The 27,681-nt window shown below is 55.3% G+C and overlaps 1 protein-coding gene across 3 annotated transcripts; it reads left to right on the forward strand.

The window, feature by feature from the left end:
- The first annotated feature begins 612 nt into the window (after positions 1-612).
- Positions 613-27,434, forward strand: NEURL1B (neuralized E3 ubiquitin protein ligase 1B). Of its 3 annotated transcripts, none has more exons than XM_066273289.1 (5): positions 613-791; positions 17,693-18,238; positions 20,106-20,825; positions 22,332-22,457; positions 22,841-27,434. In XM_066273289.1, the coding sequence occupies exons 1-5, from the start codon at positions 761-763 to the stop codon at positions 23,083-23,085; spliced, it is 1,668 nt and encodes a 555-aa protein (XP_066129386.1). In that variant the 5' UTR covers positions 613-760; the 3' UTR covers positions 23,086-27,434. The 3 variants fall into 3 exon arrangements, with proteins under 3 accessions (XP_066129386.1, XP_066129387.1, XP_066129388.1); XM_066273290.1 differs by having other exon boundaries at positions 17,693-18,142; XM_066273291.1 differs by lacking the exon at positions 20,106-20,825.
- The last annotated feature ends 247 nt before the right edge of the window (positions 27,435-27,681 follow it).

Consider the following 27,681-nt stretch of genomic DNA (forward strand, 5'->3'; position numbering starts at 1 on the left):
AGAATGCTTTCTCGGTATCTGCAGTGCCCAGAAAAGCACCTGGCACGTAAGATGTGCTTAATAAATATTTTCATGAGTGAGTGAGTGAATTCGTGAATAGGGGGTCCCTCCTCCTAACCTTTGGACACCGCCCAAGTTTCTCCTAATTGTCGGTACGTGACCCCACTCCCGTCACCTGGCTAGGCTGTCTTCCCGAAGCCCTTTAGTATATCGTCGGTGGTGACCCACTGCTTATATGTCTGTCCTTTCCCCAACCCCGTACCCTGCCTAAGTGCTCCGCAGAGGCTAAGACTTCCAGCGCCTGAAAGAGGGCCTGCCACCCAGAAGGGCTTCTCAAAACGCTGGACTAAATGAGTGCAGGCTGACAAGCCTGGCACCCAGAGGGCACCCAGCTGCCTGCGTGCCTTCGTGCCCCGGGCGCGGGAACGCCAAGGGCGGGAGTCTCGGCGGTTCTGCTCCCGCCACCCTGTGCAAACTTTCAAAAGATGCGGCGGCCGCGGCCCCGCCCCTCCCTGCGCGGTTGGAGGCGGCAGGAGGCGGGGGCGGAGCCGGCGGGCCCCCGCGGGTGGCTCCGCCTTCTCCTCCTGCCACCACCGCCTCCCTCCCGGCTCCCGCCCCAGCTGCCGCTCGCGGGCTCGCCCGTGCAGCCGCGATGCCCCGAGGCCCGACCCCGGACCGGGTCCCTGGCCCACCGCGTAATTAGCATTCGTGCGCCCCGAGTGCGCCGCCGCTACCGCCGCCGCCGCGCCCCGAACCAGCGATGGGCAACACGGTGCACAGGACCCTGCCAGGTACGCCGGGGAGCCCTGCCCGGGAGGCGGGCGCTAGGGTTCTCCTTTCCCTGGGGGACCCGCTGGGTGACTTCCGGAGAGCCACCCCTTCTTTGGAGCCCACCACGTCCAGAGAACTAGTCTCCAGTGCCTCCTGGACCCCGGATCCGCGTGCGCCTGGCGGCTGGGCTTTGCGCTCCGGGAGGGCGGGTACCGCGTCCTGGTTACCTTGGGGACCCCCGTTCTTGTTCTCCTGGCTTTGGCCAGAGGAGCGAAGGGGCTGCTGGGGCGATGCCGTGCGCCCCCTCGCCTTTGTTCTTGCCTGAGGGCGCTGGTGAGGGATTTGGGGCGCCCTAGGGGTGACTGGAGCCGGGCTCCCCAGGGCTTCCGACGGCCAGAGCTGCCCGTTGTGTAGACTGCAGCTGATGAGAGTAGGGGTGCCCTCAGGGATACCCCAGTGTACAGCCGCCCAGCGCCCCCGTGGCACAAACTGCCTGGGTTTGGCCATGTTCCCACGCTCACCCCGGCTGCGCCCCCCTCTGGTGTCCGCCCAGCTAGGGACTCGAGCCCCTCGGACTCGCCGCTGCAGAGCGCATCGCCCCCTAGTTAAAACCGCCGCAGAACTGCCTGGGCCAGAGGAAGGGGATTCAGAGGGTGGGAGTGGGGAGGCAATGGAGGACTTCCTACAAAATAACCTGGCAGTTGTAGGAACGGATGAGGGCTCTGTGCTGGGCACTTTGCATACCCTGGCGCGATTGCAAAGCGGATATGCAAAGAAGCTTCCTGGGAAAGAGGTGTATTCCAATTGGAAGAAATTGAGGCTCAGAGAAGTGACTCACCCAATGTCACACTACTAGCAAAGGGAGAGTCTGGATTGGGACCCCAATCTGGCTGCCAGCCCTCCTCGATTCCCTCAGATCTTTAGAATAAGTCTTTATTTTGGTTGAAGGCTGGGCATCTGTAGCACCCTTGATGCAGAAGGTGAGAGATGTGTGTGTTTAAAGTACAAAAGCACAGCTCAGTAGGGAAGCAGTCAGCTGTGGGTAAATTGAGTGTGAGTTTTAGGAGGAGAGGGACATAGAACCCCATCTCTGGTCTACCACTCCCATATAGCCTGCCCTTCTAGGTGTTATCAACTAGTAATTGTTAATTCCCCTGGAGGGGATTGAAATGGGTGGAGCTCAGCCCAATTCCCTGGCTTGTGGAGGACCAACTCCTGCTTTATTAGTCTCTGGGCAGCTTTAGGGCCACTGCACTCAACCTCCCAGTTCACAGAGAGGTGACGTCACCAACAAGTTTGTGGCAGAGCTGGGATTCGAACCCAGGTCCACTTACCGGAGGGTGGCCTCCACCTCCTACCGACATGGCTTATTGCCCAGTGAGGAAGAACCCACCTACCCAGTTAGGACATGTCCAGGGATGTTGGCAAATACAGCAGCATCTCCTAGCCAAAAAAACATGGCGTGGAGGCACAGGCCCCTTTTTAGGGTTCCTTAATCAGGACATATTTATGCTATCCTAGCATAAAAGCCATTCTGCCACCTGTAGGTCAGATTTGGGTGGGTAAAGGCACAGACAGCGCCAGGTGAGCTAAATATAGCTGGAGATTTTTCTATAGTCTCCATCCGACTGGGCCCTGGCTCTGGAATGGGCCACCCTGGCCTGGGAACCTGGGGTTAAGTTGCTCACCCGCTGCAGGAGCCAAGTGTGGACAATTCCGGCTCTCTACTGGGGCTGAAGCTTGCATGAGTTTGAGGAAGGGGACATAACTGGAATTCCTGAGCCACATCAGGTGACAGCTGCCAAGACTATGAAGCCCCATTTATTGTTTTACGACCTGCCTGTGATTAGTTTATCACATGCAACGTGCCATTTTTTTATACCTCTGTGCTTAGTCTGTGATGCTCCTCACACCTGGAATATCCTTTCTTGTCTAGTCCAACTTTAAAAATCCAGCAGAGTGGTCACCTCCTCTAGGAAGCCCTTCCTGTCCGCCCCAAACCCAATCCTATTCTTTGCTCTGCTACCCGGATCCCTTCTTAGGTCTCTGCTTGTTCGCCTGAGCACATTGCACTGTGGCCGCCCGTCTCCAGGACTCACCCTTGGGGGCTGCGTGAGCACAGAGGCCAGGTCTTGATCATCTTGGATCGCTGGCTGCGCAGCCCAGCACCTGGGGCTGGGGCTGGGGCTGGGCCTGGCAGGGGCGCTCTGGCGCCTGCATCTCAGGCTGAAAGAACACTTGGCTCAGCCTTGCCTTGTAGAAAGCCTTGTGTTTCATTCTCAGGAAAAGGACACATGCGTGGGGTTTCTTCTATGGGACTCGAAATAGAGAGCTGGCATTTGCCGAGCACCTGGATTCTGTGCCAGGCTTCCTGCATATGTAGCTGCATTTGCATGCCAAGCACGCTTCTTCTTAAGGCTCCTGCACTTGCTGATCCCCCTGCCTGGAACCTTCTTCCCCCAGACCTCCATATGGCTTCCCCCGTGCTTCCTTCAGGTCTGTGCTCTAATGCGGGTCCGCCGTGGCCCCTGTTCCCAGCCCTCTCCTCTCCCTCCACCCTGCTTTGTGTTTCTCCTTGGTCTGGGTCACCATATGCCCCGCCGAGTGTATAGTTAGCTGTTTCTTATCTAACGAGGGAGGATTTTTGTCTATTTTTTTCACTGCTGTATAGTCAGCACCTGGAGCTCTGGCTAGTACATAGTAGATGTTCAGTGAATATTTGTTGAATGACTGAATGATTGCATGTAATTCTGGCCACAGCCCTGCAAGGTAGGGATTAGCATCTCCATCTTGCAGGTAAGGAAACCACAGCTCACACGGCTGGTGCAGTTGTCAGAACCAAGACTGAATTCCAGGTTTCTTTAACTCCAAAGTCCTGCGTTCTTCCCCCAACAGGCAGTACTTTCAGTCCATGGCTCAGATAACATTTATGGACACCCCACAATCCACCTGGCATACTGTTGGGTACAATGAGGAAATGCCAAAGAAAGGGAATGTTTTTTATGATTGGTTGTGGGACGCTCCTTGGCAGCCCTCTGCAGAGGGCATCAGCAATTCAGATAAACGCCCTCTGAACAGAAGTGGGCAGGGCTCAGCACAGGAACTGGCATTGGCTGAACTCCTGCTGTGTGCATGACCCCTTCTCTTTCTAGTTGCAGTCCTGCCGAGCAAGGTGCCTGGCTCCGTATCACCCACGAAGAGGCTGAGGCGCGGAGAGGTTAAGGCACTTGCCGCAACTCACACAGTTAGGCAGTGGCAAAGCCTTATTCTGGGTTTTGTAAGGGAAAAAATAGTGTAAACAAGCGAGGATAGGGGAGAGCAGAATCCCTGAGGGCAGAAGAAGGGAGGATTGAGGAAGAGTTCTTTCCTTTTTTTCTTCTCACGTTTCAGACCTTCCCTCAGCACACTTCTGGGGCTCACTGTAATTCCGGTTGGACAAGAGGCAGAATTCAAACTGCCCGCTGGGTTGGTTAGTCGTTACCTTACGTTGGTCGGTGCTTGACCAAGTCAGCCACCTTTTAGTGGTCGCTCAATCACCAGGCACCCTGGAGCTTTGGAGCTAGGGAATTGTGTTGAGCCTGCTCTGTGCCAAGCCCTGATTGTCTATTTTAAATCCTCATAACAACCCTTTGGAGGGGCTCCGTTTATCCCCATTTTACAGGGCAGCAAACGGAGGCTCGGAGAGGTAAAAGACAAAGGCACTCTCTCTGGAGTATGAAGGGAAGCAGCCTTCCTAATCTAGACGTACGGTCTGAAAATGCTCTGTCGCCTGGGGGTGCTGGGGCCCCAAGGGTCAGGTCTGCGGCTCCCTGGCAGCAGGGGGGGGGAGGGCGATGCTTTCCCCCCCTGGATCTGGACCCTGTCAGCTCTTGAGAAGACAGAGGCCTTTGTCATTCTCTTTATAAGCCATCGCAACGGCTGTGTGGGTGACCCAACCAGGAACACTCTCCTCTCTCCGCACCTCTCCTCCTGGACCCACTCACAGTGTAAGGTCCGGCTGGGCTCGCCTGCCTCATCCTGTCCCTTCTGCCTCCCTCCCACCGGGTTGAGCCAAGAGGCCTGAGCTGAGCCTCTCAAAGTGACATTGCTTCCTCCGGCAGCTCTGAGACCCACCAGGTTGTCAACACATTGTCAGGAGCCTGATGAGTCAAGGCCCCTTGGTGACAGGCAGCCCATGAGGATGCTGGGGCTCGGGTGGGGCTGGAAGGGTGGAGTGGTCTTGTCCATCAGGGGAGGTAAGGGACAGGGAGTGGGTCTGACCAGCGTGTAGGACGAGGGGAGCAGGTGCCCGCGGAGAATCTGGAACCAGAAGGAACGAGGGCCATCCTCTGTTTGCCCTCTTCCCACCCCCACCTCTGCTCCCTCCACTCTCCCTCTCCTCGGCAGGGAAGGAGAGAGCTATGGGGCTAAGGGAGTAGGGGAAGGCTTCCTGGAGGAGGTGACATCTGAAGGAAAGTTCAGCTGGATGACTGCCTCCCTTCTTGAACGTCATCTCTTTAAGGCCTTCTTGGCTCTGTCTCCCCTAAGGTCACCCTGATCCCCACTTAAATGCCACAGGCCCAGGCTGGGGTGATGCTGGATTTCCTTGAGTGTGCATCTTCATTCATTTATCCGACATCTGTGGGGCACCTGTTGTATGCCAGGCACTGGAGGTTCAGCTGTGAATGAGGTGGCCAGCCGTGGGCAGCGCTCATGGAGCTGGCTGCTGGTGGAAGAGGAATAGAATGTTCTAGTACCTTGGTCGGCAATCCACAGCTCGCGAGCCACATGCGGCTCTTTGGCCCCTTGAGTATTTAGCAAAGGCCAGCTTCGGAGTACCCTAATTAAGTTAATAACAATGTACCTACCTATATTGTGTAAGTTTAAAACATCTGGCTCTCAGAAGAAATTTCGATGGTTGTACTGTTGATGTTTGGCTCTGCTGACTCATGAGTTTGCCGACCACTGTTCTAGTAGACGGGGACAAGCAGTTGATGAGACCGCTGGAGGGCACAGGTGCTGCAGCGCTGTGCCTCGGAGAGGGAGGGCTTGCTGTCCAATACCCCACACAGGGCCTGGCCACTAGACCAACTGATCTATCTACTGTGGGTCATGTGCGAACAGCTTTTTAATAAAATCTGTAACAACATAGAATAGACTAAAAAAGGCCTGACCTGTGGTGGCGCAGTGGATAAAGCGTCGACCTGGAAATGCTGAGGTCGCCGGTTCAAAACCCTGGGCTTGCCTGGTCAAGGCACATATGGGAGTTGATGCTTCCAGCTCCTCCCCCTCCTTCTCTCTCTCTGTCTCTCTTTCTCTCTCTGTGTGTGTCTCTCCCTCTCCTCTCTAAAATGAATAAATAAAAATTAAAAAAAAATAGACTAAAAAAGTAAAATATTGAGAGCATTCATGTAGTAAGTACTTTCACTTCCTAAACTCTTGTTTCAGGTGTGCGTGCGCACACGTCGGGGTGTTATGTGTGTGTTGCTATGTGAAATGCATTTCTCTCCCTGGGTCGCAGTGATTAGGGGCTAAGATAAGACCACTCACTGGTCAGCAGCGGCCAGAGGCCTGGTGTCCTGGTCTAGAACATGGATCTTGGAGTCAGGATGTCTGGGTTCAAACCTCAGCTCAGCCGTTTCTCAGTGGAGTGACTTCGACCAGGGTTCGTCCCTCCGGGCCTCGGTTTCCTCACTGTGGACCAGGAGGGCAGGCGGCTCCCCCACAGCGGGCAGTGGTGAGCATTAACTGGCATGGAGCAGGCAGTCTTCAGCACGAGGCCTGGGCCTGCCCCTGGGGTGCCTGGACAGGGCTGGCTGGCAGGAGCCCTCACTTCCTGCCTTGAAAGCCCAGGTGACCGTGAACCAGGAGCCGAGGGCTGGACCGGGAGGTGTATCCCTTTCACATGTGCTGACAGCAGTCTCCGCGGGTTCCTTGAGCTCTTTCTGGGACGACTGATGTCTCATGAGGAGCATCTTCTTGGCAGGTCGAATTTTCCAGTTTTTATTTGTCTACCAGCCTTACAGGCTGGGCTCTGTGCTGGGCTTGGGGTCACAGCCTGGGTTTAGGGTCCAGTGGGAGTGACTTCAGGGATAGGCCGTTATAGCAGTTACTGGGAGAGAGGGGACTTTCAGGGGACCATGAGAACGTAGAGAATGCCAGAAGGCTTCCTGGAGGAGGCACTGTCTAGCTGAGACCAGAAAGCAGAGAAGTTAACCATGAGAAGGGACCAAGAAAGGTTCTTCAAGGCAGAGGGGCTAGATGTGCAAAGGCCTGAGGGGTGGGAGAGCAGGCCATATGTGGCATTCTGGGGGCCCCTTGCAAAGGGGGGTGGCATGTGGGGTCGGAGGCCAGGCCAGCGCAGACAGAGGGCTTAGATTTCCCAGCTGCCACTCTCTGCCTGGATGACGTGCTGCACTTGCCAGCAGGGACGTAGCATTTGCCCTGGTCTGGGCTGCAGGGACCGCTCAGAACACACTGTTTCATCTCCCCACGGGCAAGGAGAGTCGGCTCTGCCCTCTTTTGGACCAAAGGGCCTTCTGTACTTAGTGGTGTTCTATGCTGGCTTAAAAATAGAAGCCCAGAAGCCAGGTGTGTGCTCAGAGTTTAAAGCAGAGAGGGAAAAGGGAGGAGGCCCGAGTGCAGCCTCGAAAGGTAGAAATACTCACCTGGGCAGTGGGGCAGAGTGGTCAGAGCTTCCGCCTGCTTGGCCCTTGATCTCTTTCATCCCGTTTGAACCATCAGGGCCTTCCAGAAGTAGTCTCCCATTTCCCAGATGGGGGAACTGAGCTCAGGGGAGTACAGAGATAGATCGGCCTAGGTCAGGCAGCCAGCCTGTGGCAGAGTGGAGTTTGACCCCAGGCCTGTCCGGCTGCAAACCCCCTCCCCCTCTGTCACCAGGGGGCACTGCCCCGCACCCTCCTCCTGAGTCCTGCCCCCCTCGGGCAGTCCTTCTGCAGGTGCCCCCTCCTCATCCTCTCTGTGCTGGGAAACGGAATGACTTCTGTCCACAGCGGCCAGAGCGAAGCTGTCCCGGGAGAAAGGACTGTCCCCCCATCTCACCTCACCTGTAGCTTAAAAGGTGGAGGTGGCCCCGGGGACCCCTGTCCTGGAGAAGGGGTGGACCCTCTCTTCCTGCCCGGCTAGGGCGTGGGCTTCTCTCGCGTCTGCCTGGTAGACTGGCCCACGGTCGGCCACCCATCCTCGCCCCCACTAGGTGCGTCCACACCCTTCTCCCTGAGCTCGGAGCCCCGGGCAGCACTCACCCGTCCGTCCGCAAGGGCTCCGGGCCAGGGGAGAGCCCTCTGTCATCCTGCAGGTGGGCAGCACGTGTCCCCCCCGCCCCCGTGCTGTCCTTATCGGCAGAGTAGGGGACAGGCCGAGCTCCTCTGTCTCTGCATCTGAGCCTTGGTTCTCCCCTTCATTAGCCAGATAAGCAGCTTGACCCCTCTCTGAGCTTCGACTCCCTCTTCTGCAGACAGGGGGTAATGATGCTGCCTCTCAGGCATGCGGAGCGTCTGACAGATAGTAAATGTTCACACGAGGCACCTGTTAGGATTATGTATTTGCCGGGCTCATAAGTCCCCTGCGCCCGCTGAGCCCTGTGCTCCTGAGGGAGACACGCACAAAAGAAGAATGATACCCACTAAGTTGTGTCACTCAGCCAGTCTGTGCGAAACACGGTTCCAAGCAGGTACCCGCATTTAACCCCCAGGACGATCCCTGGGAGGCAGCTACTATGCTTCCTCCCGCATAACTCTCAAGAAAACAGAGAGGGGCACAGAGAGGGAAAGTAACTTCCCAAGGGCACACCGCTCCAGTCGTCCGCCTAGAAGGAAGGGATGTTGGTGGGGGACGGATGACTGCTGGGTCATGGTGGGGGCCCACCGGGGTCAGGGGCGTTTCACATTTGTCCTGGAAGATATCTTAGTATTGAGCAGGAATAGCATTTAAAATAAATTTAAAACAAAAAGAGCAGACTGGACAGTTGATGTCTGAGGTCTTTCTGGACAGCAGAGCCAGGGCCATGTCATCCTCTGGGGAGCTCTGCGTCCCCAGCAGCTGGGCCTGGGGGCCCCTGGAGGCTGGGAGCTGCCTGCAGACCCCGGAGGCCAGCGAGCAGACATGATGGGGAAGGACACCGTGGGCCCCGACGCAGATGAGGCCCGTGTGTGGGCATCCTCTGGAGGCCAAGCTCAGCTTAGTCAAAGGAAGGACTTTCTAACTGCGGAGGCTGGGTCTGGGAGTGGAAGGGTAGGGGGAGGAAGCACCCTGTGCTAGAGTGGCACTGCTGTGTCCCCCGGCTGGGGCTCGACGCGGACATTGCAGAAGCAACGAGGGCATCGCCCGGCTGTGGGATGAATTGTCCATGAGGTTGCCTTTGACCCTGAGGTCTTATGGGGAGGGCTGTCCAGTGCTCCTCTGCTGAACACCTGCCTGCGGGGCCCTTCACAAGTTCTCTAACCTTCCTGCCAGTTCTGCATTGTTGGGACATTTTAGGTCCATTTTATAGATCAAGAAACTGAGGCACAGAAAGAAGCCACCTGCCCCTGCCTGGGTCTGTTCCCTCCCCGCAACCTCCCAGCCTCAGCATTTCTGCAGGCCCGGCGACAGGTATTTCTGAGTGGGGTTTAGGACAGCCACCCTTGGATGTCAGTCCCAGCTCACCCTCATTCCTTCTCCTCCCTTCTTCCTTATAGTCAGGCTCAGGGCGGCACAGCCTCACCTCTGGGCGTCGGGGGGAAAGTTCTTTAATGAGTAAGCCATTGGGGGAAATGGTGGGGTGGGGGTGTCTGGTACTTAGAACTGGCAGGATGCCCATCGCTGTTAACAAGTGTGCTTTGTTTACATCCTCAACATCACGCCTTGTTTATATCACAATCATATCCCTTGGGCCCCTGTTTTCTTTTCTCTTCCCTCAAGGATGATGGATTTATGAGATGGGTGAGCACACACATACCCTGTGTCTCCAGAGCCTGGTCTTCTGGGTAACTTTCCACTCCAGAGGAGAGCTTCCCTCCCCTTCAAGGTTCGGCGATTCGAGGGCAGGAGACGGGAGAGTGGGGTTTCCATGTCTCTGGAGATGGCACAGACTTCATCCCTGCACACAGGTCACCCAAGGGCTCTGTTCCCAGGACCAGAGACTGCTCGGAATCAGCACATCTCACCTCCCATTTCGTGGATGGGGACTCTGAGGACCAGAGCCTTGTGCAGGGTCACAGGATAATTACTGATGAGGTCTTGGGCTGGAATCCGCAGAAGAGGTGCTTCGGAAAAGAACACTGTTTGGAGGCCGTCTCAATTTCGAATTTCAGTTCTGTGTCTAAGCTGTGTTACCCTGGGCAAGCCACTTCCCTTCTCGGAGCCTCCATCTATCTCCTCACCTTCAGGATGAGGAAAATGATAGCCCCTTTCTCACGGGGCTGTGATGAGCAATAAATAGGAGATTCCGTGAGAAGTCTAAGCTCAACACAAGGCAAGGAGTCCATACATGGCTACTGAAGGCAACACATCTGTGCTCCCGAAATTGATGAAGGGAGAGGGCCAATCAGGTCCCGGAGTCTTGCCGCGTCTGTCACACCTCTCCTGCCCTGCGGTAGATTACTAGGGTACCTGCGGTTGGCTAAGGATGCAATTCTGCATTCAGACACACCTTGCTTTATTGCGGTGGTCTGGATCTGAGCCCGCAGGAGGTCCAAGGTGTGCCTGTAATGGGCAAGAGCACACATGCACAGTAGATTCAAATCTGGGTTAAATCTTGACCTAGCTGTTGACCTACCTGCCCCATGACCTTGGACCAGCCCCTTCCTCTCCGGGTTTAATGTCCGCATCTGTTCAATGGGTCCATAGAGCTGTATTGAAACACCAGTGAGCCACTACCCAGATCGCCAGAGCTTAGGATATATGGATGGAGATTCTAATCGGAGCTCTAGAGTTTGCACTTCCAACACGGACCCTTTACCTCGTAGGTGAGGGGGCCAAAGTCTGTGCGGACTTCTTGCAGGCCTCCTCACTCCACACCCAGATGTTCCCGTGAGCGCTCAGGCACTTGGCAGAGGGCCAGCGAGGGGTGGGGGAGGGAGAAGAGAGAGAGAGCTGGGTCTTCAGAGAAGGACGCAGAGTGGAAGAGGCACCCTGAGCCAGATGTGGCAGGAAGGATTGGGCATGACTTGAGGGCCTACCGTGTGCCGGGCAGCTGTGCTCTCATTCTTCCCGGCAGGGGTGAATGCCGCACTTGGCCTGAAGCAGCCATAGCCTCTTCTTCCTAGCCCTGTAAGCCAAGCTGTTATGGGTACAAATGCCAACTCCACTCCACCACTTCTTGGCTCTGTGACCTTGGGCAGCTCTCCCCACCTCTCTGAGCCTCCCTCCCTCACTAGCAGTGGGTCTGCGGGAGGGTCGCAGAAGGTCTGGTGGGTGGAGGACCGGTTTCAGTCCCTGCCTTGCCTCGTGGGAGGTCTGCCTCTCAGAGCGTGCTCCACTCCCAGTCCCTTTCTCAGACCTTAGGGACATGAGGCACATTGGGGCTCCATTCCCCCACCCCCACCCCATAACCAGCCATCCACTTTCCTTTTTTTAGATGCTTTGCTTATTGTTCATCCCAAGTTCCACCAAACCAAGGCCTTCGAGCTGCTCAAAACAAGCTGATTGATGACAGCCACCCCCACCCCTGCCCCTCCCCGAGACCAAGCCAGGGCCCGGCTCACCTCCTGAGCCAGAAGGTGGCTTAAGCTACTTGTATGTAGTCTCGCTTTTTTTCTTTGCAGGTCAGGGGGTAAGCGAGAGAACTTGGGGAGGAGTGAGGCATAAAAAAAAAAGGAAGGACTCATCCTTTTTGATCAGGCAGGACCACCAGATTCAGAGCCAGGTGCTTGCTGCCTTCACAGGCTGGGCGGCCGCTGGCAAGGACACCCGCCTCTCTGGGTCTCGGTTTCCTCACCTGGCAGCCACCTGGCAGGAACGGCGGTGAGGGAATGGGCTGCTAGGAGTTCCGCAGAGGTGGGCTCCCTGGCCCCCTGGGGCCGGCCAGCAAACACTGCCCAGTGCTGGGGCCTGAGACATCCCCTCAGCTCCAGGAGTGAGAACCGGGACACTCGAGGGAGCGTTCTCCAGCTCCAGTGCCGCTCTTGACTCTGGAGAGCGGGGGGCAATCCAGCTATTGTTCCAAAAAGTCCAGGCAGGGGCCCAGCAGGTGCTCCCCTGGGGCCGAGGCTCCACAAGCAGCCGGGCTCCTAGGCACCACCCCGGTTGGGGGCATGGCTGCCCTCAACGCAAAGAGAAGGAGAAAGCTGCCAGTTTATCTGCAGGGAGCTGCCAGGGGCTCCTGGAGGAGAAGCTGGTGCCCACGGGCAGGGCTGAGCCAGCGGTTGGAAGCAGAGATCAAAACCTGGACCACTGTGCAGGGCCATTCTGAGGGGCAGGGGAGGGAGGAAGGGGCAGTTTCCATGGAAAGACCCGGGGCTTGACGTTCATTCTTCAGAGAGGTGGATCCTCGAGGGTTCCTTCTCTGCTCCAAACACTTCGATGACCACTGGAGCCTTCTTGAGGACCCTAACCTCCTCCGTATTGCCGCTAAGATCCTTTGTGATGCAGCCCCTGCCTCCCTCTCCACCCTTTCCCTCTGTTCTGCCCTGAATTCCTTGCAGTTCCCCAAGTGCACTCAGCTCATCCTTACCTCCAGGCCTTTGCCTGTGCTGTTCCCTCGGCCTGAAACACAGTTCCCGTCCTTTATCATCCTCCGAGCCACTCCTTCCTCCATCTGTAGCGTAGCTTCCCTGAGAGGCATCCCCTTGGCCCCAGCCCTTGGCGCTGCCCACCCTGTGCAGTCACGGGGTCTGTATTGCCCCCCCTGCTCTAGGGGGCAGGGACTGTGTGTGACCCATCGTGACCCGTGTCCCTGCAGCTCGCACAGGCCCTGGAATGGAGTGGATGTTCCGTAGCTGTCAGAAGAGGAAGTGATGTACTCGAGAAAGAATGAGGGCATGTTCCCCCCACCCCCACCCCACATCATGGCGGGGCCCTGACCCCGGCTGCTGGCGCCTCGGAGGTGGGAGTTTCCTGTGTCTGTTTATCAGGAGACTTCAGTGGAGGCGCCCAGCCGAGGGTCTGGCCAGGCCTGGGAATCCCGATGCCACTGAGCACACTGGGAGGGGGCGCTGGAGTGACCTCACCCCCTGGGAACTCGGCGCACTTGAGCAAAGAGGGCTGCCACTCTGGCCTTGAAGGAGCCGTCTTTTCTCCCAACAAGCTGTGTCGTGTGACCTCTGGTCTCCTGCCTGGGTCTCCTTGCGGCTGTTGACAGGAGTGTCACTGGCTGTACCGAGGTGACTGGATTTTGTTTGCAAAGAAAAGGGGGGGTGGATGGGAGCAGGATGGCGGTTTCCAGCGTGGGCTGGCTGGCCCCTTTCCCTGCCGGGTGCCGGCTGACCCGGCCTCTGAAACAGAGAACAAAGTCCCATTAAGCTGGTGTCTGTCCCCTGGGCGCATGTCACTGCCCCGTGTGGCAGAGGTGAGGGAGTGTTGGTGACTCCATTTCTAACCCACTTTCAAACCTGCCAATGGAAGAGGTGCTCTCTAATGCCTGAGGAGACCGATATCCCTGCCCTGCTCTGGGGGGGGGCTGTGGGGAGCCCCCCCAGGTACCAGTCTTGCCGTTTCTCTAACCCGCACGCCCCCCACACACGCATGCACGCACACGCACACCAGGCAGCTTCCGACCACCCGCAGTGCTGGTTTGAATTGTGGATTTGAGCACATGTCCCTTGAATCAGAGACTTCTCACTGGAGGTCCGCAGTCTAAAGCTGGAGGTTAGCTGGGTCCAGGAAGCCCCACGCCAAATGGTGCGTGTGGAGTGTGGGCACATTTTGGGGACAGCTTTCAAGGTCTGTGACCCGGGCCCCCCAGCCTTACAGGGCTGCCTTGGAGGACGGGTGGGTGTGGAATACAGGCCCGAGCCCGGCCTCCCTGCCACCGCCCAGTGCTGCCACCTCTCAGAGCCTCAGTTTCTTCATCTGGAAAGTGGAGGAGGTGATGCCTACCATGCAGAGTTGTCCTGAAGACTGTACCCAACACGCAGAGTCCGTGCTGGTATGCAGCAAGGGCTCCGTCCAAGGCTAGTTGTGAGAGGAGGACGCAGAGTACACGGGGCTCCCGCCGGTGCCCCTTTCCCTGTGGAGCGGGATCCGCCCAAGGTCTCAGCCGGAATGCCATCTGCTGAATCCCAGCACGCTGGAAGCCACCGGCTCGGTGGCCGGAGGAGCAGGAGCTGTTGCTTCCTGCCATCCTCCCGGTGGTCAACGCCATTTCCTCGGGCTCTTTCTAGAGCAAAGGAAAGGCAGGGCTGGAGCCATGCGTGGGTTTCAGCTGGGTGGCGGCATAGTGTGCATTTGGGCCACTGCTGGGATGGCTTAAAAATAGGCCTCTGTCCTTGGACATCAAGGCAAAGCAGCCCCAGGGTTTCTAAGAGGCCTTTCATGGCCACGGTTGCTGGCCCACCCTGGGAGAAACATTTCAGGATGTATTCCCCAGACCCACAAGTAGACATCTCTGACCAGGGAATAAACCTTTTCTCTACTGAGGTCGTTTAAAAAGGGGACCAACTGTTTAGTGAACACCTACTATGTGCCATGTACCAGGTGTCTGACGAATTCGTCTCCTTTGCCCTTGGCAATCTTGCAGCATGGAGGTGACTCTGGCCCGTTATCTGGTTTCTTACCCGTTTAGGTCTGGTTGGGTGGTGGGGGTGGGGGGGGGTACCCAGAGAAGTTAAGCATGTACCTCAAGATCATACAGCTAAGATATTCCAGAATTTAAACCCGGGCAATAAAAAGCATGAGAGAGAGATGGAGGTGGGGGGGGGCGCTCACCAGGAGTCGGAGCCGATGTTCCCCATGGGGAAGGCAATGAGCGTTTAGTGAACATCTACTATGTGCCAGGACTTCTGCTGGGATCTTCCTGCGCTCTCACGGGGACAATGAAAATGCCATGCGGGTGAGGCTGTCCAAGTGGGGAGACACGGGTGAGGGCGGGGGAATTTCTGTTCTTTCCAAACTTTCTACAGCGCCGCTAGCGTCGTTTTCTGCAGTCGTTTCAACGCTGAAGTCCACGTTTTCCATCGACATCTCCCAACCAGGACGTTCTGCGGGGCACGTGTTTCTGTTCCTTCTGGGAGCCGCTTTCCCTGCGCTGAGCTGAAAGCAGATGTTGGTGTACGGTTGGGAGGTTGCTTATTGTTCTTTTATTTTAAGCGTTTTCAATTTGTGTAAATAACACATCTTCTTAGAAACTTTTTTTCACTCTGGTTTTCTTTAACTCACATCAGGGCTCTGGCCTCAGAGGGGGCGAAAAAAAAAATAGTGTTTATCCCTCATTCCCTGAAGGAAGTTGGATCATATAATCAAGATTAAACAAATATGTAAACTTCGCTGGTTACTTGGCTGCATTTTATCCTAACATATAGTTGGTTTTGCAGGAAACTTCCCCTTATAGTAACAAAGCAGTATTTCTCCCCACCCCAGCATTCATTTAAGTCACAAGGCCACTCTGAAGGAACATCTGCTTAGAATTCCCAAGTTGTTTAGTATAGGAACTGATTGAGAGATAAGGTCGGAGAAGCAACAGTGACGGAAGGGGAGTTCCAAATACTCATATAAGGGTGGCTTGCGGTCTCTGGTGCTCAGAAGGGCTTTGATCTGTGGTCATATTTAATGTTTCCCGGAGTGTCTGCCAGCTCTGGGGACCTTGGAGAGAATCTGGCCTGTTGGACCCGGGAGGAGGCTGCAGCCCAGAAGCTGGTGGCTTGGACAGGGCCACAGCATGTGTGCGTGGAGAACGTGGGCTCTGCAGTCGTTGGGCTGCCTTTCCTGGTGGTTTTCAACCTGGTGGTTTTCACCTGGTGGCATTTCCTCACTCGTTTGGTTTTCGCCCTAATGTAATAGCTCTCCAGTGGGCCCTTGCTCTTACCCTAGTGGTTCTAGAGATGGCCGCAGCCTGGCTCCGTGTCCCTGCTCCTCCCTGCCTTGGGGCCCCTCCCTGGCAGGCAGTGCTGGCCTGCTCTGCTGGAAGCCCTTCGTGGCTCCCTGTCCCCTAACACTGTGCAGTCTGAGTCTCTCGGGCTGGCGATCAGGGCCTTCCCGTCTGGTCCCTGAGATGTCAATGGCCATCTTGTCTCTCAGCCCCTGCAGTGGGGCAGTGGCTACCCAATCAATCTCAGACACCCTCTGCCACACCTACCATGGTATTTACCCTCCCTACCAAGTCCAGCTTCCCCCTCTCTGCCCCTCGTGTTTCCTCAGCCGGAAATGTTTCCTCTCCTCCCTTAAGATCTGGCTCTGTGGGCATCACCTTCTGTCCTCAGCCCCTGGTTGAGCCTAGGGCCTCCTCTGGGCCCTGTAGTCACCCGTCCCAAAGGCAGACTGGAATGTCCGTCACCACCGAGTGGGCACCTTATCTGTCTCGGAGACTGCTGTATTTCCAATGCCTGGCATGGTGCCTGGCACACGCTAGGTGCTCACCAAATATTTAACGAATGGATGAATGTTTCATGTCCCTTAAGTTCCTTTTCTTATGGGGGACCTTTGCTTTATTCCTTGTATTTGGTCTTCTGTGGGTCAGTGGCGTCTGTTTGGGGAGAGGTCTCTCAGCTTCTGGAACCTTTCCCTTGGGCCTCGGGCGGGGAAGCCATGCGTGCCTGCCTCGTCATGGCCTGTCCTCTTCGTTTTCCTGTCCTTGCTCCCATTAGCCTCAATTTAACTGAACCCCGCCCCGATGTGTCCAGAGCACAGTGAACCCCCTGTGAGTGGGCGTGGGAGGAGTGTCCCTGCAGTGGCCTGCCTGTCATTCCCTGGGGTGCCGTTCTTCTCCCACGGACTACAGACCATTGTGAGCCAGGGGCTGCCTGCGATTAATGAGCACTTGCCATGAAAACATAGTGAACAAGCAGCAGAGGCTGTGCAGTAATTACCCGCCCTGCCACCCCAGGCTGCGGAGCCCCCTAGGAACTGCCCCGGGGACGGAGGAGGAAGGGTGGGAAGGAGGAAGCCTTCGCCCCAATCCCAGGCCACCTGGGTTCATGGCCAGCAGCCTGATCCTTTCAAAGAGAGCATCCCAAGAGAGCATCCCAGGTCCTTTGGGGCAAAGTTCCCTTAGAAATGAATCCTGAAAGGTGTGTTCTAGAAAAGCCACCTGACTTAGAAAGAATGCCTTCCTTTTCTGTGGGGAAAGGGAATGGGAAGTCACAGAATTCTAGCTTGGGTCTCCTTGGAACCTCAGTGTCAGGATATTATTAGTTGCCTGTTAAGCACATACTTTGGGTCAGGCAGTATTCTAGAACCTTCATCCACATGATCCTTGAGCAGCTGTGTGAGTTAAGTAATGTCCCCATTTACAAGCAAGTTCTAGGCTAGAGAAGTGACAAGAAGTCCCACCTATCCCATAATCAGGAAGGGCCTAGAGCTGGGCTTCCAGACTGCACTCTTTCTGTGGCCCTTCAGTCTTTCCATTGCCTTTTCCACTTTGCTTTGGAACAACAGTTGCGCAGAGAAAAGCAGTTAAAGTCCAAGGCCCCTGTTGCCTTTGCCTAGACTGTAGCCCAGACGAGGCCCTTGGAGGAAGATTTGGAAGGATTAGATTTGTTGAAGCAGTCAGTTGTCCCCAGCCTGGCTACTGTGTGACAAGCTCACTGGTATTAGTCCATCTGGGAGTGAAATAGCTCTGAACAGAGCTTCACCACACACACACAGCCTTGGTTTGCTCATTTGTGAAGTGGGTTTAGTGACTTTGCTGTGGTAGTGTTGGGCTGATTGGAGTGGCTGGAACCGTCTCAAGTTTATCAATTACCAGTCTAACTAAGATGGAACTTAAAATGGAGATAATTATTAAAAGACGAATCTGGGCTGCACGGTTCCGAGGGGCCCTAACCCTCCTGCCCTTCTCTTCCCGCAGATTCGAGCCCTCCAACCCGTTTCCTGGGCACCCGGCCGTGCTGCGGGCCTGGCCCCGAGCGGCGCCCAGTCCTGGGCGAAGCCCCGCGCTTCCATGCTCAGGCCAAGGGCAAGAACGTGCGGCTGGATGGCCACTCGCGCCGGGCCACGCGGCGCAACAGCTTCTGCAACGGGGTCACGTTCACGCAGCGGCCCATCCGGCTGTACGAACAGGTACGGCTGCGCCTGGTGGCCGTGCGCCCAGGCTGGAGCGGTGCACTGCGCTTCGGCTTCACCGTGCACGACCCGTCGCTGATGAGCCCACAGGACATCCCCAAGTACGCCTGCCCAGACCTCGTCACGCGGCCCGGCTACTGGGCCAAGGCACTGCCTGAGAACCTGGCACTGCGTGACACCGTGCTGGCTTACTGGGCGGACCGCCACGGCCGCGTGTTCTACAGTGTCAATGACGGTGAGCCTGTGCTCTTCCACTGCGGCGTGGCCGTGGGCGGCCCGCTCTGGGCGCTCATCGATGTCTACGGCATCACTGACGAGGTGCAGCTCCTCGGTAGGTCAGGGTCCCTGCTGCAAAGGGGCGGGGTGGTGCTTCCTCCCACCCACGCAATGGTTCTCTGGGAAGCAGGCCTGTGTATTTCTTTAGCACAATGCAGAGGCTCACTCTCCTGGGCATAGTTCTTAGCAATTGACACGCATTTATTTCTCAGGACAGCTCACCATTCCTGTTCTATGTTTGAGGAAACTGAGGCACAGAGACGTAAAAATAACTTTGAATTGTAAAGCTGGGTTCGTCCAGAGTCCATGGTCTGGCCCAGGTTCATGTGCTTACTCCTTCACACAGTTATCCCCGTATTCACTGGTCCTTTTGTCCATTCCGTTGCTCATTCTTCCACTCCGTTGTCCACTTGCTCATTCATTCACACATTTATTCATTTGTTCCTCCATTCATTCACTCACACACCCACTCACTCAGCAATCAAATTTATGACCTAATCCTTGAGTACCTACACTGTTGGGCAACCAGAAATAAGCCCACTGTTAATAGGCTCAAGGTCCATCCAGGAGGCAGGCAGGTAAGTGTGGCCCTGGCTCTAACAGAGGAGGAACCGACTAAAGCTGAAATCCTGGCAGTGAGAACCCATGGCGGGTAGAAGTTTGCTGCCCTTATCTTGAGAGACATACTGAAATTATTTCAGATGAAATGGCATCTCTAGGATTTATTTCAAAATAATGTAGGAGGGAGAGTTTCTATGCTAGAGACCTCATTCATTCATTTATTCACCCAACAGTGTAGAGAATAGTGAGGGCTATTTGCCAGGTACTCTGCTAAGCCCTTGAGAACATGGCGGTTAACAGAATGGTGCAGACCCTGCCCTCCAGGAACTCACATTCTAGCTGGGGAGACAATCAACTATTAACCTACCAGTCTGTTACCTGAATGATACTTTTGTTTTTTTACTTAACTATAATATGTAGTATCAAGAACATCTTTTCATATCACTAAAAATTACTCAAAGATAAATTTTCATGAGAAAGCTCTCTTACTTTCTTGTTTTTAGAATGAGTCTGTCTCTTACAGAAACTTACATTCAGTTTTTAAACACCACCATCCAGGCACTGCGCTCCCTTCTGCCTTCCCTCAGAGTCAGCATGTAATTGAAGAGCCGAACTCTCGAGCCAGACAGCCTGGGTTCCTGTCCTGGCTTTGCCCCTTAGTTGCCGTGTGACCTTGGTCATACTCTTTAACCCCTCTGTGCCTCAACTCCCTTTGCTGAATGGCGAGCAATAACAGTACTCACCTCACAGACTGAGGACTAAACTCGTGAGAGCAGCATTAAATAGCACCTGTCACATAAGAAGACCACAAATAAAGAGCAAAAAAGGGGCCTTTTTAAATGGGTCCTTTCTTCTTGGAGTTTATGGTTCTAGTTGGGGAGGCAGACAATAAAGGGTTTTCAAATGCCCTTTAAATCTTCAAAAATATAAAAATCTCACAAGGAGAGGAGGAGGAAAGAAGGAGGGAGGGAGAGCAAAAGAAAGGAGGGAACAAGGGAGAAAAAAGCTAGGCGGGAGAAAGAGGAAAGGAGGGAAGAAAAGGAGGAGGGGTGGAGAAATAAAGGAGAAAGAGAAATGGGAAGAGAAGGAGGAGGGAAGAAAGGGAGGAAGGGCCTCATCTGCCCATCCCAAAGTTAAGACAGTGTCAGAGAAACTGACACTGGATTGGATTATGCTTAATCCAATTCCATGCATCCGTGATTCTTAATTCACAGATGAACTAGATAAAGAATGGAAGGGGATGTGGTGAGGATGCGGGCTGCTGGAGGTGCGAGTGGGTAGGCAGAAGAGCTTGCTGATGGGCAGGGGGCTCCGGTGGCCGGGGCCGCGCCCTCACCCGCCCTTCCCCTGTCCCCGCGCAGAGAGCGCATTCGCCGATACGCTGCCGCCCGCGCGTCTGAGCCAGGCCCGCTTCAGCGCCTGCCCGCCGCCCAGCAGCCTCGACGCCGCCAACTTCGACAACAACGAGCTGGAGAACAACCAGGTGGTGGCCAAGCTGGGCCACCTGGCGCTGAGCCGCGCCCCAGGTCCACCGCCCGCCGACACCGTGGCCTCCGCCATCCCGTGCGGGCCCCGCGAGCGCCCGCGGCCTGCGTCGTCCCCCGCGCTGCTCGAAGCCGATCTGCGCTTCCACGTGACGCGCGGGCCGGACGTGAGTCTGTCCGCCGACCGCAAGGTGGCCTGCGCGCCGCGGCCCGATGGTGGCCGCACGCTCGTCTTCTCGGAGCGCCCGCTGCGGCCCGGGGAGAGCCTCTTCGTGGAGGTGGGCCGCCCGGGGATGGCGGCGCCCGGCGTGCTGGCCTTCGGCATCACGTCGTGCGACCCGGGCGGGCTCCGGCCCGCCGAGCTGCCCTCCGACCCCGACGCGCTGCTCGACCGCAAGGAGTACTGGGTGGTGGCGCGCGCCGGGCCGGTGCAGAACGGCGGCGACGCGCTCAGCTTCACGCTGCAGCCCGGTGGCGACGTGCACCTGGGTGTCAACGGGCGCCCGCGCGGCCGGCTGCTGTGCGTGGACACCACGCAGGCGCTCTGGGCCTTCTTCACCGTGCGTGGCGGCGTCGCCGGCCAGCTGCGCCTTCTTGGTGAGTCCCCCGACTGCGCGTGCGCGGGGCCCAGCTGGATGAACCACAGGGCACCGCACAGGGGCTGGATCAGCAGCTGCGTCCCAGCCAGTGGTTCCCAAACTTGAGCGCGCATCAGAACCAGCCACCTCCGCCTAGAGTTTCCGATTCTCTAGATCTGGGCCCCAAGATGATGTCTTTCCAACAAATACCCCAGGAATGCTCAGGTAGCAGCTCTCTGGACCACACTTTGTCCTCATCAACCTAAGTACCGGCTGGTGCTAGGGCCTGGTGTAGCTTGCAAATGGTCAGTGGAATATTTATTTGCGTTACTATGAGTATAGGACTTATTGTTTTTCACATATGTAATGCATATTAAGTGTAAGGGGAAAAGCAATTACTATTATTACACTTACAAGAAGAAATGAGGACAACACCGTCCACAGAAAATGGGACAGAGGCTTGAACCATCCTATATTGAGATGATTCTCGCCTTCACTCATGCCCTGAAGAGACACAGAGCAGCCAGGCCATGGGCTCCAGGCTGGGGCAGGACAGAGGTCAGGACACAGATGACCGAATGGAGAGCTGCGTGGTGTGGTGTTTGCGGGACAGAGGGGACTTCTCTCCCGCTTGGCAGGGGGTGGGGGTGGTCAGAGAAGGTGCCCAGAGAGCACAGCTCCGTTTTCATGGTTCAAGAAGTAAAGTCCAAAAGATAACGAAACAGTGAACATTTCATATGTTACCTCATTCAATTCTATCCTCCTGATGACGATATGAAACCAATGTCATTATCCTATCTACAGATAAGAAAATTGAAACACAGAGAGATTTAATGACTGCCCCAGTCATTGAGCTGGTCAGCCATGACGATGTCAGGCATATCAGAGCCTCTCTGAGCCTCAGTTTCCTTCTGTGCAGAAAGGGAGTGATTACCGGCATCTTGGGATTGTGAGGATGAAACGAGGTGCTTGTAGTGCTTTCTGCAGGTGCCTGCTGCCTACAGCTTACATAATAACAAGTAGTAATAGTAACAACAGCAACTGGTGTGTGAGATAGATGTTAAACAGCTGTCGGTAGGATGTCATCCCTTTCCATCTCAGAGTCCACTTTCCTCTGTATTGGCTGCACTCAGGCAGGACCCACAGTGCCAGACTCTCCTCCCGATGGAATGAGCCCTTCTTTCCCAATAGTTTGAGTGCAAGTTCTCAGGAAGGCCTCTCTGGCCTTCATTGGGTTACGTGGCCTTCCCCAAACTGCCATTGAAACCAAGAGCTGGAAGTTCTTATTGGCCTGTCCTGGACTGTGGGGCGAAACAAAATCCCAGGGCTGTTTCCCAGAAATAAATGGGAATGATGGCTGGGCAGGCAAAGAACAGCTGTGTACCATGCAGGTGTAATTCCGTCAGAACCCTGCCAGGTAGCTCTTGCCATCCCATCAGACAGACCAAGAGGCTCAGATGCAAAGCAGCAGAGAGCCAGGCACTAGCAGAGCAGCGCCCACCTAATGGAGTCTCTTTGGTCTCAGGCACCCTGCAATCCAGCCCTGCAATCCCGTCTCCATCAGGGTCCCTCAGTGGCTCCCAGGACGATAGCGATTCCGATATGGCCTTCAGTGTCAACCAGTCCTCTTCGGCCTCCGAGTCATCCCTGGGTAAGGAAAAGCAGACCCTGGGCTGGGGGGCAGGGGCAGGGGCAGGGGCTGGCCTGGCACCATGGCTGTGTCAGTGCCTACTCAGGGCAAAGCAGGGTGGCCATCCTTCCCCCTGCATCCTCTCCTTCCTCAGCTGTGCATTCAGCTGGAGGGAGGAGAAACAGCTACTATCGCACCCCAGGGGGTAATAATGGTGCTTGATGCTTGAGGGTAGAGGGCTAGAAAGAGGGCCAAAATCCAGAAGAAAGCCCCAAATTGGTGTCTCCCAAAGTTGTTGCCCCACAGATTCTGCCATAGAAGCTCTGTCTTCTTGGGGTTGCCCCAGCAGAACCCCACCCCCTGAGAACCACATTATTCAGGTCTGGCCTTGTTTTCCTCTGCAGTGACAGCCCCCAGCTCCCCGCTGAGCCCCCCGGTGTCCCCTGTGTTCCCCCCACCGGAGCCAGCAGGCAGCAAGAATGGCGAGTGCACGGTGTGCTTTGACGGCGAAGTGGACACGGTCATCTACACCTGTGGACATATGTGCCTGTGTCACAGCTGCGGCCTGCGGCTCAAGAGGCAGGCCCGGGCCTGCTGCCCCATCTGCCGGCGGCCCATAAAAGATGTCATTAAGATCTATAGGCCGTAGCCTGGCTCGCCAATGGGCCTGGGCCGGAGCAAGGTCACCTTTCTGAAGCCCCTCTGGGCCGGGCAACCACCACAGCCACCAGGGAGCCCAAGGGCAGTGGCCACCTCGTCTGTCACTCTGCAGTGGTGGTCAAGGTGTGACAGTCATGGAGATGAGGCCTTGGGGGTGTGAGCCTTGGCAAGGATTGCTTCCGGCTCAAAAGTGCTTTGCCCCCAAAAGGCCTTCCCAAGAGCAAGCTCAGGAACTGCCTGGCAGACCGCCCGTCCCTCTGGTGACCTCCTGGCTGGGAAATGGCGTCCTCTGTGCAATGCTTTTTGCTGGGGGTGGGTTGAGTTGTGTGTGTGTTTGTGTGTGCGCGTGTGTGTCTGTGAGAAGAGGGAGGGAGACCGAGAAGGGAGAAGGCACGTTTGAAAGAATGAGAGAGAGAATGCATAGGTATTTATCCAGGGGTCCTGGCTCTAAAGGTTATTGAACACTAAGGAACGTGCGATCCAGAGCCCGGACATTAGCAAGACTAGAAACTGTTCACTTTCTGGGGCTGTGACGCCAGCTGGTGTTGAATGTACGAAGCCTGCACCTGCACAGAACTCCCTCAGATGGTATAGAAAAGGGACACTCGGATTTTCTAAGCGGAGGAAAAAATAGCTCATTGTTTACAGCTCCACAGCAGCAGTTCCTTGGGGGTTAGTTAGGTGGGCGGAGAACATAAAGGAACAATTTGCTTCTTTGGTTTCTAACTCCATCCTGGAGAGGGTTTTGATGGGGTGCTGCACCCATCGGAGTGCTCTGGGCAGAGTCGCCCACAGAAGCCTTTTCAGCCCTCCCCCCCCCCCCCCCCAGTTAGCCTAATAATAAGCACACTGCACTTGACTCCGTCCCTAGATGCTTTGGGTCCTTACCGCCCACCACGTCCAAGAAGACAAGCAACAGTTATCCGTCCTGGGGAGGGGAAGCGGCCCAGAGGCAGGGACACGCCTGGCGCTGGAAAGGCCACCGCAGGGCGCGGGGCAGCTCTGTGCACTTCCTGTTGTGACCCCGTGCCTGTGGCCATCGCCAGGGCGACCTCCTAGGAAAGGAGAAGGGGGAGCCAGGTCTCTGCAAGCAGTCTTTGTTCTGAGAATCAGCTTCTCTTCCCCTGCTGATCACTAAGATGTTCATTGATCCTTAGGGTGTTAACTAGTAACTGAGATATTCACTGAAAATGCTGACATTGGGACTGTCCCCCTGCCCAGGACTGTCTGCTAGGCAAGTACCTGGGACCCTGGTCCTGCCCTCACCCCCTCCTCCCTTCTTGGCTCCAGTCCTGGGCCCCATGCCTGCCCTGTCTTGTGCTGTGCCCTTAGGCAAATCCTTGGGCCTTCCTGTCTCTCAGTCCCCACTCTGGCTAAGAGGAACCCTAGGGCCTGCCCACTCCAGAGCTCTTGGGAGGATCCGCACAAGGTTCTGAAAGGCCTGTAACAGGTGGCAAGAGCAGGTACCATTGTTCTTACAACTCCTAACCTGTTTATCCGCTGAGGGAGGCAGGGAAGGGTCAGGCATGCGTGTAGCAGGTGTTCACTGGGTGTCTGGGGGCTCAGAGCCCAGCTGCGCCACTCCTCCATCCTGTCAAGTCCCGTGGGACCAGTTGGTGGCGCCCTTGTGATGCTCCAGGTCTTAGGCCACCTGCTTCTCTGTCTGGAAGTGGTCACTTTTCTGATCTCAACTGCAGAAACCTTCCTCTTGTCCCTGCAAAGAGCCTCTGATTGGTCCTTTTTCCCTAGTGAATTTGGGAAACATGCCTGCACTTTAATTTTGCAGCAGAGTCTTTGGGGGATCTACTGGAATCTCAACCATGGCCCAGACAAGAGTTTTAGGACCCGGGCAGTGCACAAGGCCCCACTGACTCTGGTTGGTGGGAGCCTCCCATCCCCTCTGTGCTGGGCGTGGGCGCAGGCTCTGTATCAGAGGACTTGTCGCCCCCTGGGGCTGCGGTTCTCCCTGTAGCAGCCCCCCCCGGACTAACCTGAGCCACAGTCACAAGCTGTGGCGGTCTCAGTGGGCTAGAGGGGCCAGCTCCTGTATCTTGCCACTTGCCCTTCCTGGCTACCCCATTGGGGTTCCAGCCAGGCTTGTGTGCAGACACCACCAGGAAAGCAGTGACCTTGGGCCTGGACCCAGAGTGGTCCAGGCCATGCTCCTGGCAACCTGTTAACCTGGGACAAAAGGAGGCAGTGGCCATTCGACTTGTTCTGCAGTTGCTATAAATAGCCTCCCTGTGTCCAAGAGGAATTAAAGGGGTGTTTATCTTCTAAAAACCAGACATTTCCTGATGCTCTAAAAAACTGACTTCTCCGTTGCTATAGAGGAGCCGCTTGCATTGCCCTCGTGTTTTGTCTTGAGACTGGGGCAGGAGAAAGGAAAGGGAACCTCTTTTGTTTGTCCTGTGCTTTGGCACCGGGCAAGGGGAGTGCCACCACGTGTTAATTTCGTGCAGTGGGTCTTATTACCATACCGAGCTGTGTCTAAGACAACACCGATGATAAAACACCATTTTACGTCCCACTAAGGAGAAGACACTGCCAATTTTAACTATAGGATGCCACAGCTATACAATTCATCCCAATCAGAGATGTTAAAATGTGTGTGTGTGTGTGTGTGTGTGTGTGTGTGTGTGTGTGTGTAGCAGGGGCTGTTACTTGGGATCAATGAAATAATGGGATTATCCCCATTTAGCAGGTAAGAGAACTGAGGTCCTGGGAGAGAAGGGATGTAGCATCTCAGAACAGGAGGTTGCAGGGCTGGGATTCGAACCCAGGAGTGTGCGGTGCTAAGTCCCATGTTGTCCCCTGCTTAGCCCAAGTTCCCGAAAGGTCAAGACTGCCTGAGTTTTTTTCCTCCAAAAGCCTTGTCCCACCACCTTCCCGAGCCTCATGACAAGTCCCCCTTCAATCAGGCTGGGCCCTCAGGGGAGATCAGAGGGTGCCCCTTATTGTGGTCCTGTGCCTATTTTTGACTCACCAGAGAAATTGGGCTTTTCCAAGTCAAAACAAGCTCCTTTTTCTAAGCCATTCCCGGAACGGAGTCGTCTGGGATTTAGCAACTGCTCCCCAAACTGCAGCCTCACTTTTTTCAGCCATTCAACACCCACTGGTTGGCACCGGCCTGTGTTTGGACACAGGGTTGGGAACCAGGACTAAGGACAAAACCCAAAGGGAGCTCACGGGGCAGAGCGGGAGAGAGATTTCTGAACTCTGATTTGATCCCTCTGGTGTTGGGTCTGTGCTTGCACATCATAGGCATTCATTAAAGCTTTGCTGAACAAATGAGAAATCAGGTTATAAGTATTCACGGGTTTAACAAAACACATGGACATGGACATGGACATGGACATAAAGTCATTCAACAAACATCTGCTGAAGGCCCAGCTGGTGTGGGCTGCTGGAGGACGGAGCTGCGAGGACAGTGCCCTGGGGCTGATATCAGAGGTAGAGACATTAAGAGGGCAATCAGACATTTGGGGCAGATTTCCTTGGCCATTCCAACAACATCCTTTGTTGGCCATTCTGTTGCCTTGGGAGTCTATCTTGGTGAATGCCCAACAACTGCTTCATGGACCCAGAGCCTTGTGTGCGCTTTGAAAAACGTCCTTCTGCATTAGAAACTCCAGGTACCTTGCAGCCGGCAAACCGCCACAGGCAGAATGCCCAGAGTCCCTTCTGATTGATGACCACCCTCAGGTCATGCCAGGGAGACGTGGAGAGATGGCGCTCTGCTGCTTTCGGGCCTGGGGACTGGTTCCTGGAAATCAGTCCCCAAGTCCCTGGAGAAGCCCTAGTCAGTTCCAGTTGAGAAGGAGATCGTGTGAAGTCTCGGAGACAGAGCGGCAGAAACCTCCCCCTGGCTCCCGTCTCTGCCCCAGTTCTGGAGGAGGGACACGGGCTTAGGAACACGGGGCCTCCTGGCCTTTCTCGGTATTTAATAGTCTCTGTCTTCTCCAAGTCCCGAATGAAATGACTCGTACGAAAATCTGTCTGTGCCTTATGAAAGTGTCTGTGCACTTTTTATCCTTTTCAAAAAGCAACGTTCAGAAGTGGGCAGGGGACTAGCATACAATTGTAGTGTTCTAGAAATCTGTGATAGTCACTGAAATTCTTCTGCATTATGTTTTTGATGTTGGAGTGGTGAAGTGTCCGCCCCATCCCTCCCTCCACCCCCCACCCCCCACTCCCTGTGTACAGACCTTTTAAACAATGTCTCTTGATCTCCTTATTTTTCTGATTCAATACTGTGACCTCTCCAATACAGTCTAATCTTTGGGGAACTGTAATAAAGGTTTTAAAATTTGGGAAGGGTTGGGAAGGGTTTGCACTGGTCCTCTGTGTTGTGCTTTTGTGTATTGTGTGTTTCAGTTTTTGTCTGTTTTTATCTTTTATATTAACATAAGTTTCCTGTTTTAAAAAAACAAATACAACTTTGGCTTGTTAAAAAAGAAACCCTCTCCAGAACTCAGTTTCTAAAATCACAGTTGTCTACACCGATGGGGAGTGGAGATGTGGGATATGCGTCACTGCCAACCTTGAGGAAACGATTTGCAAAATGTCTATAGAGCTCTGACAG

The sequence above is a fragment of the Saccopteryx bilineata genome, chromosome 4, assembly GCF_036850765.1.
Source record: "Saccopteryx bilineata isolate mSacBil1 chromosome 4, mSacBil1_pri_phased_curated, whole genome shotgun sequence".
NCBI classification, from domain to species: domain Eukaryota; kingdom Metazoa; phylum Chordata; class Mammalia; order Chiroptera; family Emballonuridae; genus Saccopteryx; species Saccopteryx bilineata.